Source organism: Schistocerca serialis, chromosome 5, assembly GCF_023864345.2.
Source record: "Schistocerca serialis cubense isolate TAMUIC-IGC-003099 chromosome 5, iqSchSeri2.2, whole genome shotgun sequence".
Classification (NCBI taxonomy): domain Eukaryota; kingdom Metazoa; phylum Arthropoda; class Insecta; order Orthoptera; family Acrididae; genus Schistocerca; species Schistocerca serialis.
In genome coordinates this window covers 154,659,957-154,674,783 of record NC_064642.1, presented here as the reverse complement: position 1 = coordinate 154,674,783, position 14,827 = coordinate 154,659,957, and the positions used below count along the sequence as shown (strand labels likewise).

The window sequence follows — 14,827 nt, the reverse complement described above, 5'->3', positions numbered from 1 at the left end:
TGATCTAAAGGAAGTCTATTATTTTATATAATTCCTTGTGTGACAGATTAATTCATAATCCACTGTACGATTGTAATGTTTTTTGCAAATAAACTTTATATATTCTGTCTGTATATTTTGAGCTGTCCTTCATTTTATTATGATGAAAAATCCTTATCATTGTTTATAGAATCATTGATAGATTAATCCATATTTCACTGTATAATTGTAATGTCTTTATACAAATAGACTTCATGTATTCTGAATTTATATGTTGAGCAATTCATTGTATAATGATTAAAAATACTGTATCATTTTGATGCAATCTCTAGAGAATGACTTGTTGCTTACATAACTGAAGGCTCGTAAATTTGGGTGGGTTTGCATTCAGATGAAACTTAGTGATTCATAAATTATCAGCACTTCAAAAGAAATGCTTCCGTAAACTTTCATTGTTATTATTTCTTGAAATAAAACATAGTGATCAGCTGTTGTACCACAGTTACTGGAACCTGTATTTCTTTTTTGATTTTATGTTCATAAGTAATGAACTGCTGTAAAAACACTTAAAGAACACTCATTTTATTTTACTTATCAATTAATTATTTTGCTACATAGAAATTCTTGAAGTTTTTTACTTTTTCTGAATCTTTCTGTCTCTTTGTTTTTGGTCACTTGTGTATGTAAAGCTCCCACGTGCCTTACACTGTTCTGTTCTTTACATACAGAATAGGTTTTGGTCTGAGATGCCCCAATATGAAATCTAATATGAGAGTGAATGTGCAAAGTATGCACATTTTAGTGTTTTGATAGACTTCTCTGGACAGATTATCAGATATGCCATCAAAACCACAAGAGAATTTGGTTTTTGTTTTATAATACTCACCTAGTGAGACTGGATCAAGCAAATGTACCTGGTAAGAAGGCGAGGTCTGATCGAGGGGGGGGGGGGGGTCGTAGCTGTACCAATTTGGGTTGTGTGTTGCAGTGATGGTTATTCAATGCTTCACATGTTTCTTTAGGGTTAAAGATGACACTATCTACATTCTTAATGTTATTGAGTGACATTCGCTGTTTTTCTTAAGTGTCATTGTTAACCGTCCACATGGCTACATTCATTGCAAGAGTAGAATATGAATAGCCAGTTGCAGTTTCTTGCCTTTGCAGAGAACCTTGTTAATTGTTTTACAGTTTGAAATAACCATGAGATAACTTGATTGTAGTCCTTCCATTTCTTTCCCATTAACTAGCACACTAGCATTGTCACCAAACTGAATCATGCTCTTACAGAATTTGTTGAGGTGATCAGTCTCAATGTCCAATAGAAATAGAAGAGGTCATTGTGCTGAGCCTTATGGCACTCCATATTTAAAGGCTTCATGGGATGAGTAATATTAAATTGTGGTTACATACTTCAACAATTGCTTTCATCTGCTTACTCCTGATTTTTGCAGTTGTTGAATCTTCCTTTAATTCTCATGATAAATTCCTTGATGTTGTCAGGCGTAAGCAATAGTTTAGCATATCTATGATATCAAAAACGTTAGACAGATGTAAACATATTCCGCTGATGTTCCATGTAGTTTTTGAAGCATTTTACTTAAAAGTTCAAAAATTGCTGTATCAGTTGATCAGCCCTTCCTGAAACCATGCTGTGCTATAGATAGTTATCTAAACTTTTCGAGGAAATCTGCTACTTTTCTCCAAAAATCTTTTCTACGATATTTCAGAATATAGATAGTGGAGAATTGGGCCTGAAATTAGCCACTTTGTTCTTTTTAGTTTTCTTGATTTGTCCAGTTTGAAAAGAACCGTTAAAAGGATGAGCTAATGGTGCAGCAATGAGATGTCAACATTTTTTAACTTTGTCAAGTGAACACAGCAATTTGATTGGACTGTTCCCTAGTGCAGATACTATTATTTTATCTACAGTACCATCAAAGATTACGGCAAAAGACAGCATCGAGTGAGTAATAATGTTGGTTAATCCTGCAACGATTTTTTTTAAATTAAAGTTTCTTCATTTGTCGTAGTATCAACTTCTCTTATATCCTCTATTAAAGAATAATAAGCAACCACTTTCTTATCTCGATTGCTGTGTTCCTTGGTCCTAACTTTCCACAATCATGCTTGACTCCTATTATTTCAATAAACTCAGTAATAGGCACCCTGTAGCACTGACGCGAATCAACCATTTTAGATTTTACTGTGTACCCAAGAATGAGGAAAACTATACTAAACCATAATTGACTCAAACGCGTTTAGTGCACCATGCTTGCGGCAGTCTTCTGTCCACACTCCACGATTTGTCTCTGCACTTATGAGGAATTTTGCTCAACTCTCCAAATTTCACGTTTGCACTCAACGTATATATGTGCAAACCTCCTGTCCCCCTTTCTGTGCAAATACGATGTGCACAGTCTTTGTGCATGGAATGTTGTTAGCTCTTTGGTGTAGTAGTGTTGTACCAAAGATCGTAGGCGTTCCAAGTAGCGTTTAGCACTCTCTTTGATTTTCTATCTTTCAGTTCCTTGCCTCCGGAGGTGTGGGTCTGTTCTAGTTGGGAGAATGGGTAAGTATTGTGTATGTTTTATTTTCATATTGTTTCACAACGCAAACGTATTTTATATAAATTCTGATGGACGTGGAAAATATTTTCTTGCTTGATTTGAGGGAAACAGATGTAATTGTTCCACTGATTCAACCACGTGGCTGTATTCGTTGGAGTCATGTTTGTTTCTGATTTCGTGTATATAATTTAACATTTTTCGTGCAGGTAAACCTCGCGGTCTTCGTACTGCTCGCAAGCATGTAAATCACAGGCGAGAACAGAGGTGGGCAGATAACGATTATAAGAAAGCTCATCTTGGTACTAGATGGAAGGCCAACCCATTTGGTGGTGCGTCCCACGCGAAAGGAATTGTCTTGGAAAAAGTGTAAGTAGAAGTGATGTTTACTTACCTAAAATAGTTTACCATATTTATCTCGTCTTGTTCCCGTAAATGATGACTTGTTCTCACTTTATTGAGAAATAACTACCGTGGATTGGAGAAACTGCTGAATGCACGCGAAGTGTCCGATAAATGAACATGGTGATCTGTAGCTTATTTTCGGTATATTATGTGAAAAATGCTCATTCATGATATTTGTGCGGTTTATTTTGGTGGATTTTAATCTCAAAATCCATATGAGCATATGTTGTAGGTGCTGGATGGCCCCTGCATCTTTCTCTGCCCGCCATTACTGAAACGCCATCATACGTTTGACTAACCACTTTTACTTCAACATTCCACTCTTTCAATACTGCATGAACAATGTTTGACAAACCTTCAGCAGTTTTATCTCCAGAAACATCGTAGAATCCAACGAATCTTTCCTCAATTTTGTCTGCAATACAGTACCTGAATATTACACTCATTTGACTGTTACATGATACGTCTAATGTTTCATCAGCCTGAATCGAAATGAAATTGCAGTTCTGAATTTCAGATTTTATTTTCTCATTAACTGCCAGAGTTATCATTTCTATTACATCATTCTGTATATCTGGTGACGTTCCTTTAAAGGTTGAGGATGATGACAGATGGTCTCGGATTAACTGCTCTCCTTGAGCTAGCAAATACAACAATTCCAGATAGTTACCTTTGTTGCTGGAGGATTCGTCTTCTCGATGGCCGCGAAAGGCTAGTTCTTCTTTACAAAGAAATACAATTGCCTGAATAAGACGAGCCAATACTCTCCTGCTGGATGCAACTTGTTCATTGTATGTTATTGCTGTCAGACCTGCGGCTTCAGAAAGGCCGTGCTCAATTTTACTTTTGCCCAATAACTGAAATGATTCTTTGTTCTGCAGGTGACTTTTTGATGTCCGATGTCTTTGTGCTTTCCTGACAAAGTTCTTTATTGTACAAATGCCCTCATTGCATCATTCCTTTTCACCACCAAACAGAAGACATATATAACAATATAATCTGTTATAAACTGCATTCGCAGTCAGCCAAGCATACTTTTCGTACCAGGCTGTCTGAAAAGAGCGTTTTTGTTTGGCTTCACTTAAAACTACACTGAGTATAGGAGTAGTTCGTTTGTCCTTCAATTCGCACTATTTTTTGTACGTTAATGTAGAAAAAGGCGTTTATAATAAAAAAATCTATAAGGTGTACAGTTGCTGGCTCACTCATGTTGGCGACACAACGAAAATATGCACTAAATTCACCCAAGAATGACTATGAACACAAACCGTGTGACTGTTCACTTCCGTGTTAAAAGCCAGCATAGAAGCAGCAGAGACTAGTCTCGATACCTGCTATCAAGTGCAGCGCACCGGCCTTCGTGGAAGAGGGGAAGTGGAGGGGAGCCGAGAACGCTCAAGTGCACACAGCCAGGTAAGGGAAGGGAGGCAGAGACTGAGAGCAGTCGAGTCCCAAGCAGGCAGATACACCAATACTCAGGGTGCGGCGGCACGGGCTACAAAACTGATGTCTTCGCACATTTAGTGCCCTTAGTACAAAGCTGTTTATATTTTTGTTATGAATTACTATTGCATCTTTTTTTATGCACGAATACAGGGGAGACTAAGTCTCAAAGTCTCCCCTCATGCTACGACACTGGTTGGCACTACTAACAAAAACGTCCAGTTGAGCAGTGAGGTGTCCGATTGTGATCTGTCAGTTACCTCAAATGACAGTGTCTGCATGTTACAACATTACGGGAGTCACAGCTGTGGGTGGGCAATTGGCATGCGAGAGATCGGACAGTTTGGTATGACATCGTTGCAACGACGACAGACACCTCACCCAACAACTTAGCGTGCTTTTGTACACTGCCAGATCTCCACAGGCATTCTGCAAATACCTATGAATAATTACAAAACTCAATGACAGCTATTTGCTTAGAATGCTTCTCCGTTACAGACGCCATTTTGAAGGCTCTGTATAGTGCTGCCACCATTGGAACTTCACAAAACAATAGGGGCTGCAGCGGAAGTTATCCACGATGTCTCACAACAAATGTCGGATTTTCTAAAATGAAATTGGTCGAGAAAAACGTATGTTGCATTACTTGTGGTATCAAATCGTCAAATAAATATATTTTATTTAGCTTGTAGCAAATGTTTACTGGCTGAAAACTGAATTACTGCCTGCAAACAACCAAGCAGTCTGAGTCAGCTATGTAATACCATAACACTTCATTCCTCTAGCAAAGTAGGATGCTATCCATTTCTAAAATTAGAGTGGGATGAAGTGTAAATTCGTGTAGCCTTAGAAGCGTGTTTTAAAGCTTCACCTCTGCCCATAGCGATAGGCATCTGCCCAAATTCTAGCCTGCATGCTGTGGCATAGCAAGACAAACACCTTGTGAACTCCAATATGTACCATGCAGGCAAAAGCAGCTAGGTATGCTGGACCACATGGCCTGGGTGTGTTGGAGGGGATAGTGAGTGGGACCTCACCATACTACTACTCATATTTAGTTATGAATATGGTGTTGTAATGGTAGGACATAACACCGTGCACTGTAATCTTTCTGACCCTGATGACAGCGGCAGATGCAGAGTCCTTCTGAATTCTGCAAGCTGAGTGGTGTGAATGGCAAATGTTTAAACAAATAAAACACAAGTGCATATCTCCCCATATTCCTATTCTGTCCTACTACACACATACATGGCAATAATAATCATTTGACAAACCACCAGTGATCCATACAGTTTTAAACATAGTGATCTAGTTCTGTCAACCATGAAGGTTACACGAGTGGGCTTCCAGCCAATTTCAATTCAGGGTAGGTGTATTTTTGAATTTCTCGCCATTTTAAAATTTGGACTTGTGAGTTTTTTGAGTTTCACCCCATTTTAAACTTACACAGGTGAATTTTTTAAATATTCTACCATTTCAATCTTAGGACTTGTGAATTTTTTTAGTTTCGCCCCATTTTAAACTAACAAAAGTCGATTTTTTTAAACATCTCACCATTTGAAACTTAGTATGAGGCTTGATCCACGAGTAAGGTTCCCTTCATTTTTAAAAATATGACAACATTGTTCATTCTCATATAAACTGATACTTAGCTCTATTTTTCTACATAATTGTCACCGTTTTCTATGCATTTTTTTAGATGGTGTTCCAGCTTCTGTAACCCCATGTCCTAGAACTCCGCTGCTAACCCATTGAGGGAGCGTTTCACCTCTTCTTTGACTTCATCATCTCTCTGGAAGCGTTGGCATGGAACAAGTGATAATCATTAGGTGTGAGGTCCGGACTGTAAGGTGGGTGGGGCACGACAGTCCAACCAAAGTTTGTCAGAAGTTCCTGGGTTGGGAAGCAGACGTGAGGTCAGGCCTTACCATGAACTAACTTTACACCTTCTGTCAGTCGTCCTCTCCGGTGGTTCTGGATAGCTTGCCTTAGTTTTCGTAGTGTTTCACAATAAGTATCTGAGTTGATTGTTATCCCAGGTTGCATGAAATCAATCACCAGTATCCCCTTATGATACCAAAACACAGTGGTCATGACTTTTCCAGCAGAAGGAGTTTGTCTGAACTTCTTTGTGACTGGTGATCCTGAGTGACGCCATTGTCTGGATTTTTCTTCCATTTCGAAAGTGAAATGAAACACCCATACTTCGTTTTCCGTAACAATGGAGCCCAAAAATCCTTCTTTATCTTCTTGTCACTTTTGGACAAATTGGCAAGTGCAGTGAAGACGTTTCTCCATGGTACTCGTTGAGCGCAACACTTGTGATACCCCAATTTTTCCGTCAAAGGTCTTTCAACTGTACCATAAGAACACCCAGGAATCCAAGCAACAAGTTCCCGGATGGTACCCTCTTGTTTTGAAGCATTTTGCATTGGTCCATCTTGATAAATGCCTCAAAAACTGAAGGTCTTCCACTCCATTCTTCATCGTGGACATCCTTCTGACAAGCACTAACCTCCCCCGCCATTTTCGGACATGTTGAATGAACATACACTTGTCGCCATACACTTGTGTGAACTGACGATAAATATACACAGGTGGAGTCCCTTTCACGCACAAAAACCGAATTGCAGAACAAATTTCGTACTTGGCAGAATCAACAATGGGCACCTCCATCGCGGGCGGCTGCTGAGACTATACTGAACGGCGCAGCGAAGAGCATCCGGACGGAAACGAGAGCGGGGGAACTGCCACGCACAGTGGTGTCAATTGATTTTGCCTAGCACCTTCCTGTGTGGCTGGAGCTCTTCGGGAACCTTACTTTTGGACCAACCCTTGTACATGTGAGCTCTTGAGTTCTAAATTTACGGTAGCCAGTGGGCTCCAACTGGTGTGGATTTAAACTTAGGACACATAGATATTTGAATTTCTGGACATTTTACACTTACGACTATTGGGCTCTTCACAACGCTCTCTCAATACAGCGATTTTGAGTCTTAAATCGACATACAGTCTCAATTACACCACGATAACTGTGACAAATGCTCATGTTTCGAAATACTTCCACCAGGCAGTACAACCTAGCTGAACTTTTTGTGGCATGACAAAAGTTGCGTTTCTTAAGTTGCGCCACTAAACTGTGAATTCACACATGCAACTGCAGTATATCAAAGCTGTGGTAATACTTCCATCACGTGTATGAACCTGGCTTTAGTGTCAGCTGACACAGTAGTGAAAGTTCCTTTATTTGCGTATACGTTACGAGAGGTACTGTGGCTGTGCTCCTTTCAAAGATATATATTGACGGAAGCATCTCGCAGAGGCCATATTGGATTTAGTCAAGCTTGTATTTGGAGTGTTTTATATTATAACCACGTTGTAATTTATGTCCTATAAATAAATGTTTTCCCAACACATTACCACAGTGCCAACCTCTAGAAAAGATACAATTTATTGATATTAAATATCAGATAATGAATTATCGTCGTATAAAGTTTTCGGAAGGCAAATGACAGAGGGCTAAGTTCCAAATTGTATAGTAGCACTGTGATCACGTACTGCCGTCGGCAAGAATTTTGTTATTCATCTATACATTTCCGAGATGTGCTTGTAATACACACTCGTCGACTGCTGTGTCCGCACACGTTAGTTCCGTTCGCGCCATCCATAGATACAGTTGCATCGTGAATTTAGTGACTGCACGGCAACAAATGAATGGCGTAAACCACCAAGTTTGAATCCACAGCTTGGAGCGCTTAATATTGTTGTTGCATACTCCTTGGGGTTATGACTTTTGTTTTTATGTTTATTCTGTCCCTTACTTGCTGGTTTTGTTACTTTACAAGTTACCTAAAGCAACTGTGCTTCTTTTTCTGTAATACCAAATGATAAACCGTTCAAGTATATTCTCAGTGCGTGTTTGAATATTTATTAAGTAGGGGTAGCTCTACACGACGAAAATATACCCGTCAGTTGTGACCCAGACGTGATTCGCTCGAAGAAAACCGGTACCGCGCCAAGATTGATTACAGAATGGGATCGCCTGCAGTATCGAGACTAGCTGTTCGCCTCCCGCCATTTTGGCCACATAATCCAGTTCTATGATTCGCGCAGGTTGAGGCCAGCTTTTGCTACTCCGGAATTACAGCAGATGCGACTAAGTTTGCATTAATAGTGAGTCAGCTAGAGCAACACTACGCTTCCGAAGTTCAAGATATAATCATGGCACCAATAACCAAGAATGCATACGAAAGATTAAAGACTGAGCTTATTCGTAGATTTGCAGCATGGTGGACATCGGAACAGTGCCCGACAATCTTCTGCATACACTATGGAGCAGCCATCTGCCACCACACGTAAAGGCGATCGTCGCATTGCAGACAGAGATGTCCCTGGACGCTGTTGCGGAACTGGCTGACTGCATCCAAGATGCCTTTGTTCCGGATTAACAGGTTAATTCTGCGACAATGTCTGGTAGTGTCGCGTCCGTGGCCCTTCCCGTTTCACGCGCAGATTACGATGCTCTGTCCGCCAAATTGATGCACTGAGCGTACAGATTGGCACACTGTTGTCACAAGAAGATCCTAGTCGCTCTAGAAGACTATCTAGGAGCCGTTCCTCGACTCAGTCTGTATCAGATGCTGGTGCGACCACTTGTTGGTACCACAGAAGATTTGGTGAGCAGGCTAAAAGGTGCACTAGCCCCAGTACCTACCCAAATGCATACAGCAGTTGGACGTAGGCGCCACTGACTGCTCAAGTACAGCCTGTCGCCTATTCATTACTGACAGGGTGTCAGGCCAGAAGTATTTAATACACACAGGGTCCGACCTTAGTATCCTGCCAAGAACGTCACTGCACTGTTGCAGGCCACCCACTACATTTAGCTTGTCTGCCGCAAATAATTCAGCAATTGCGACGTATGGCACGCAGCATGAAGAATTGGATTTGTGGCTCCACTGTTAATTCACATGGGACTTCACTGTATCATATATGGCCAAAGCAATAATCGGTGCTGATTTATTAGCTCATTGTCAGCTCCTACCAGATATAGCGAATTCCCGCCTAATAGACAATGTTCCAGACTTACAACCACTGGGTATCATCGTGATGCCAGAGCATACAACATCAAGGTTATACAGGTTGCAGACGAGGAGTATCACTCGCTGCTGCATGAGTTCCCGACCTTAACGAGGCCTCCAGGCGCGCCACAGCACTATACGGTCCACCACATAAAAACTACAGACGGGTCGCCTGTGTCTTGCTGGTCGAGACGATTGGCTCCAGGATGCCTTGCCATTGCTAAAACGGAACTCGACATTATGTTACGAAAAAGTATCATCCGACCCTCAAGTAGTCCATGGTCACCTGCACTACATTTAGTACCCAAAAAGGGAGGAGTCTGGCGCCCGTGTGGCGATTACAGAGTGCTCAACTCATGGACCATGCCTGATCGCTACCCAGTGCTACTACTAAAAGACTATAGCCATGCACTGCATGGAACCACTGTATTCAGCAAAAGCGTATACCCAGATTCCCATGGCAACAGAGGACATTCCAAAGACCTCTATTATTACACCATTTGGGTTGTATGAAAGCAAGTTTATGATCTTCGGCCTGCGTAATGCTGCTCAAATCTGGCAGAGGTTCATCGAGTCTATCTTGCATGGGTTGAACTTTTGTTTTGCCCATCTGGACGATGTGTTAGTGTATTCATCATCCAAGGAGCAACATCGCCAGCACCTGAGAGAAGTTTTTGAGCTTTTCGAGAAGTATGGCATGGAGTTAAACACAGCTAAATGTGTGTTTGGCCAACATCAAGTCGATTTCCTGGGTCATCGAATATCTTCATCAGACTCATTACCACTCACTGAGAAAGTTGAAGCCATATTGCAATTACCCAAGCCATCTAAAATAAAAGAGCTACGCAGATACATAGGAATGCTCAGTTTTTACTGCCATCATTTACCTTGCACTGCTAAATAACAGGCGCCATTGAACGCAGCACTGGCTTGTCTCAAGGTTAAGAGCAGTTCTCCTGTGCAGTGGACCGAAAAGATGAATGCAGCTTTCGAAGTAACCAAAAAGAGCCTAGAACAAGCAGCACTGCTGGCGCACCCCAAGTTCGAAGCTCCACTGGCATTGGTGGTGGATGCCAGTCAGTTTGCCATTGGTGCAGCCCTCCAACAATGGGTGGACAATACCTGGCAGCCGCTGGATTATTTCTCGTAGAAGCTGTCACCTGCACAACAAAGATGGAGCACATATGATCAGGAACTTTTAGCCATATATCAAGCAATCAACTACTTTCGACCACAGGTTGAGGCACAAGAGTTTTTGATATACACTGGCCACAAGCCTTTAACATATGCCTTCACGAAAAACAGCAACACTTGCTCTCCACGACAATACAGCCAATAGGAATTTATTAGCCAGTTTAGTACAGACATCCACCACATATCAGGCATCACTAATGTGCTTGCGGACTGCCTGTCTAGAGTGGCCAGTGTCTCACAGCCTGTGGACATCATGGCGCTTGCCAGGGAGCAACAAGAAGACTCCGAGCTACACATCATATTGCATGACGACACTGCAGCACTCAAGTTACAGCAAGTCGACATTCCTGGCGAGAACATGAAATTGTACTGTGAAGTGTCACATAGCAGATTAAGCCCTTTTGAGCCTGTTGCATTTTGCAGGCCAGTATTCGAGTCCTTACATAATCTTTGCCACCCAGGAGTCCGGTCGACATTCAAGCTAGTGTCTCAAAGGTTCGTGTGGCCAGGGATAGAAAGAGACTTCCGCAAATGGACGAGGACTTGACAGCGTTGCCAAATTTGCAAAATCACTCGCCACATTCATCCCCCAATAGGAGAGTTCCCAGACATTTCTTCATGCTTCGCCCATCTTCATCTTGATGTGGTAGGACCGTTTCCTCCATTGGATGCCACCAGCACAGCAGTACATATTCACAATGATTGACAGATACACGTGATGGCCTGAAGCAGTACCTACGGACAACATCTCCAGGGAAGCGCTAGCCACCACCTTCACATCAACCTGGCTGTCGAGATTCGGCTGTCCGCTCCATATCACCATCGACAGGTGCCAACAGTTCGACTCAGATTTGTTCACACAGTTGGCAAAGTTATGTGGCTATGTTCGTCACAAAACGACCAGTTATCATCTAGCCAGCAATGGCATGTTTGAACGTTGGCACCAAATGCTGAGCTGGCCGGTGTGGCCGTGCGGTTCTAGGCGCTCCAGTCTGGAACCGCGTGACCGCTACGGTTGCAGGTTCGAATCCTGTCTCGGGCATGGATGTGTGTGATGTCCTTAGGTTAGTCATGTTTGCGTAGTTCTAAGTCTAGGGGACTGATGACCTCAGATGTTAAGTCCCATAGTGCTGAGAGCCATTTGAACCATTTTTGGACCAAGTGCTGAAGGCTGCGCTAATGTGCCATGGGACATCTTGGACGTCTGCACTACCCATAGTCCTGCTGCGTCTACGAGTCACATACAAACCAGATATAGGGGCCTTGGCACCTGAATTGGTTTCTGGTGAGATTCTGCGCCTACCAGGGGAGTTTGTCGACCCAGGCCTACTGTCAGAAATGGACGACCATCCACAGTTCCTTTACAAGTTAAAGGAACATGTAAGCCAAATCAAACCCACAAAGGCCTCCAGGCATGGTTGTCCAACAACTTTTTTGCATAACAACCTCAAAAGCTGTACACACATTACGTTACATACAGACTACGCCAAGCCACCATTGCAGCCACCGTACACTGGAGTCCATCATGTCCTGTGCAGACACACACACGATGGTCATCATAGTAAATGGCAAACAGGCCACCATGTCTATTAGCAGAGTGAAAATGGTTCAAATGGCTCTGAGCACTATGGGACTTAACTTCTAAGGTCATCAGTCCCTTAGAACTTAGAACTACTTAAACCTAACTAGCCTAAGGACATCACACACATCCACGCCCGAGGCAAGATTCGAACCTGCGACCATAGCGGTCGCGCGGTTCCAGACTGTAGCGCCTAGAACCGCTTGGCCACTCTGGCCAGCAGCAGAGTGAAGCCAGCTTACATTTTCAAGGAGGCATCACCATCCTTATGGTCAAGAGCTCATCGCCTGACAGATGCAACACCTCGACTTCCAGCACCGCCGCCACAACACATCGAAGCAGAACCAACATGCACCACCCATTCCGGATGACATGTCCATTTCCCGGCCAGGTTCAGAGAAGACGCACCGTGCCCCACTTCCACCAAGGCGGCTCCTGTACCGACCGTTACTCACGTCGACTGCTGCGTCCGCACACGTTAGTTCCGTTCGCGCCATCCATAGATACAGTTGTGTCCCGAATTCAGTGACTGCATGGCAACAAATGAATGGCGTAAACCGCCAAGTTTGAATCCGCCGCCTGGAACGCTGAATAGTGTTCTTGCCTACTCTTTGGACTTATAACTTTAGTTTTTATGGTTATTCTGTTCCTTGGTTACTGTATTTGTTGTTTTACAAGTTAGCTGTAGCAACTGTACTTCTTTTGCTGTAATACCAAGTAATAAACCGTTCAAGTATATTTTCAGTGCTTGTTTGAGTATTTATTAAGTACGAGTAGCTCTACACGACGAAAATATACCTGTCACGCTATTACTTGTAATTGTCAGTAATTTTCAAATTAAGCATGTAACACGGAAGCGCGAGCGGATATTCAAAATACGTTGATTGACTGGTAAAAACAAACTACCATTCATTGTCAGAACAAGAAACATAATGAGAACTGACCCATGTGTGAAAGAATTGAAAGGTGGCAGCAGCCACCTATGAAGTATACCAGAAAATTTACAAGTTAGTTATTTTTAGGAAATTTCTTTTCCAGCCGAAACGTCTTCAAATAAAGAAAATATACAGACGAAATATATTCTGGTATTGTGCAGGCATGTACCTGCTGGTATTGTTTCTCCTCGTTTCAGTTACCTTCATGAGCAAAGGAAAGAATTTGCTTTAATGGCAGCAGTTTGTCGCACAATTTAGAACATTCTTCACACAACCAGCACATTTATTTAGCAGTAGAGCGCTCCTTTTTTAAGTACTTTTTGTGACACATGCCATTCTGTAAGTAACTAAAATGTAGTTGACAGGTACTCACTTTAAAAGAACGGTAATACAGCAAAAGTCGTAACTTTTAGCACAAATTAAAATACACTTCACACACCCAGCACATTTATTTAACATTGGGGGAGTTTTCTAAGTACTTCTCATACTACATACTGCTATCTAAATAACGAGTATGAAGTTGGCAGCTTTTCGCTTTCAAAGAAAGAAATGACAGCAATAGTCCCGAAATTCGCTGTGAACGCAGCAGCTAAACATATAAATGACTTCTGCTTTAATTCGCCTGCTGGACTTGCTACCACAGTCACGATGATACCTCGACAACAGGGACATCTACTCATGCCTTCGAGAAATCCAAAGTATATCTTTTTGAGGAGTGCAACCACAGTACCACAGTCTAAATATACACTGTCGTGACACTACTGCTCATTTTTGTTATACAGTGTGACAGCAGCGCTCCAGGCGGCCTGTAAGTTACATTTCCGAATACGGAACCGGATGAGTAATTTATATTCATTTGTAATTTATATTGTAATTTATATTGATTTGTTTGCATAGTATGTAGTGCCATAAAAATCGTCAATAACTATGAAATGACTAACATTTGTCTTTCTTTAGTTAACTAAGGACCTTGAGACGTATGAAATAGTACTTTGAAGAAAAATTTATTTTCGATTTTCTTGTAAGCTAAAGATATTTAAAGAATAATATTATTTTCTTTTAAGAACGATAAATGGCTAGTAAACAGTAGAATACCAGACTTTTTGCACAAAGATGTCGTATATCTACTCAACAACGTATAGTTTTCTTCACTGAAAACTTCCACTCAAATCACTGAATATTGAGAGTAGAAAACTTGTATGGAATGCAATATATACATTATATATCGTGCCAAACAAACCATCACAGCTGTATTGGATGAGAAAATAATACAGATGTGACAATAAAACGTCATAAGTATTAAAACTATTTCCCAACGTACCAGAAGAAACCAATTCTAGTATGAAATGGGCAGTTTCTGTGTCGCAAATGGCAAAAATCAGCACATTCGCTTTAGAAGCAAAAGCAGTTACTTTTACAGAAATATTTGTGCATTGGAAAGTCGAGTAAAATCTAAGAATGTGCAAATCGTTAGACCCCATACAGAATGGTTATGTATTAAGAAATTGCATGTCATAGCAGACAACAACACAAATATATGTTCTTCATGCATGATATGTGTGTTTATATTCTCTTATTTCAGCGGATTAAGCTGAAATTATAGACATATTCCACAATATTTCTTCACAAATAAGTTGTAGCTCA

At 41.5% G+C, this 14,827-nt stretch overlaps 1 protein-coding gene across 3 annotated transcripts in view; it reads left to right on the top strand.

Annotated features, from left to right (window-relative positions):
* Positions 1-2,437: 2,437 nt before the first annotated feature.
* Positions 2,438-14,827, top strand: part of LOC126480879 (40S ribosomal protein S23) — a 55,978-nt gene continuing 43,588 nt past the window's right edge. Inside the window, exons 1-2 of one of the 3 annotated variants that reach the window (XM_050104265.1) lie at positions 2,438-2,551; positions 2,756-2,915. In XM_050104265.1, the coding sequence (XP_049960222.1) occupies positions 2,548-2,551; positions 2,756-2,915 (164 nt within the window). In that variant the 5' untranslated portion in view covers positions 2,438-2,547. The remainder of the gene's footprint in view (positions 2,552-2,755; positions 2,916-14,827) is intronic. The other 2 variants (XM_050104270.1, XM_050104268.1) reach the window with 2 other exon arrangements.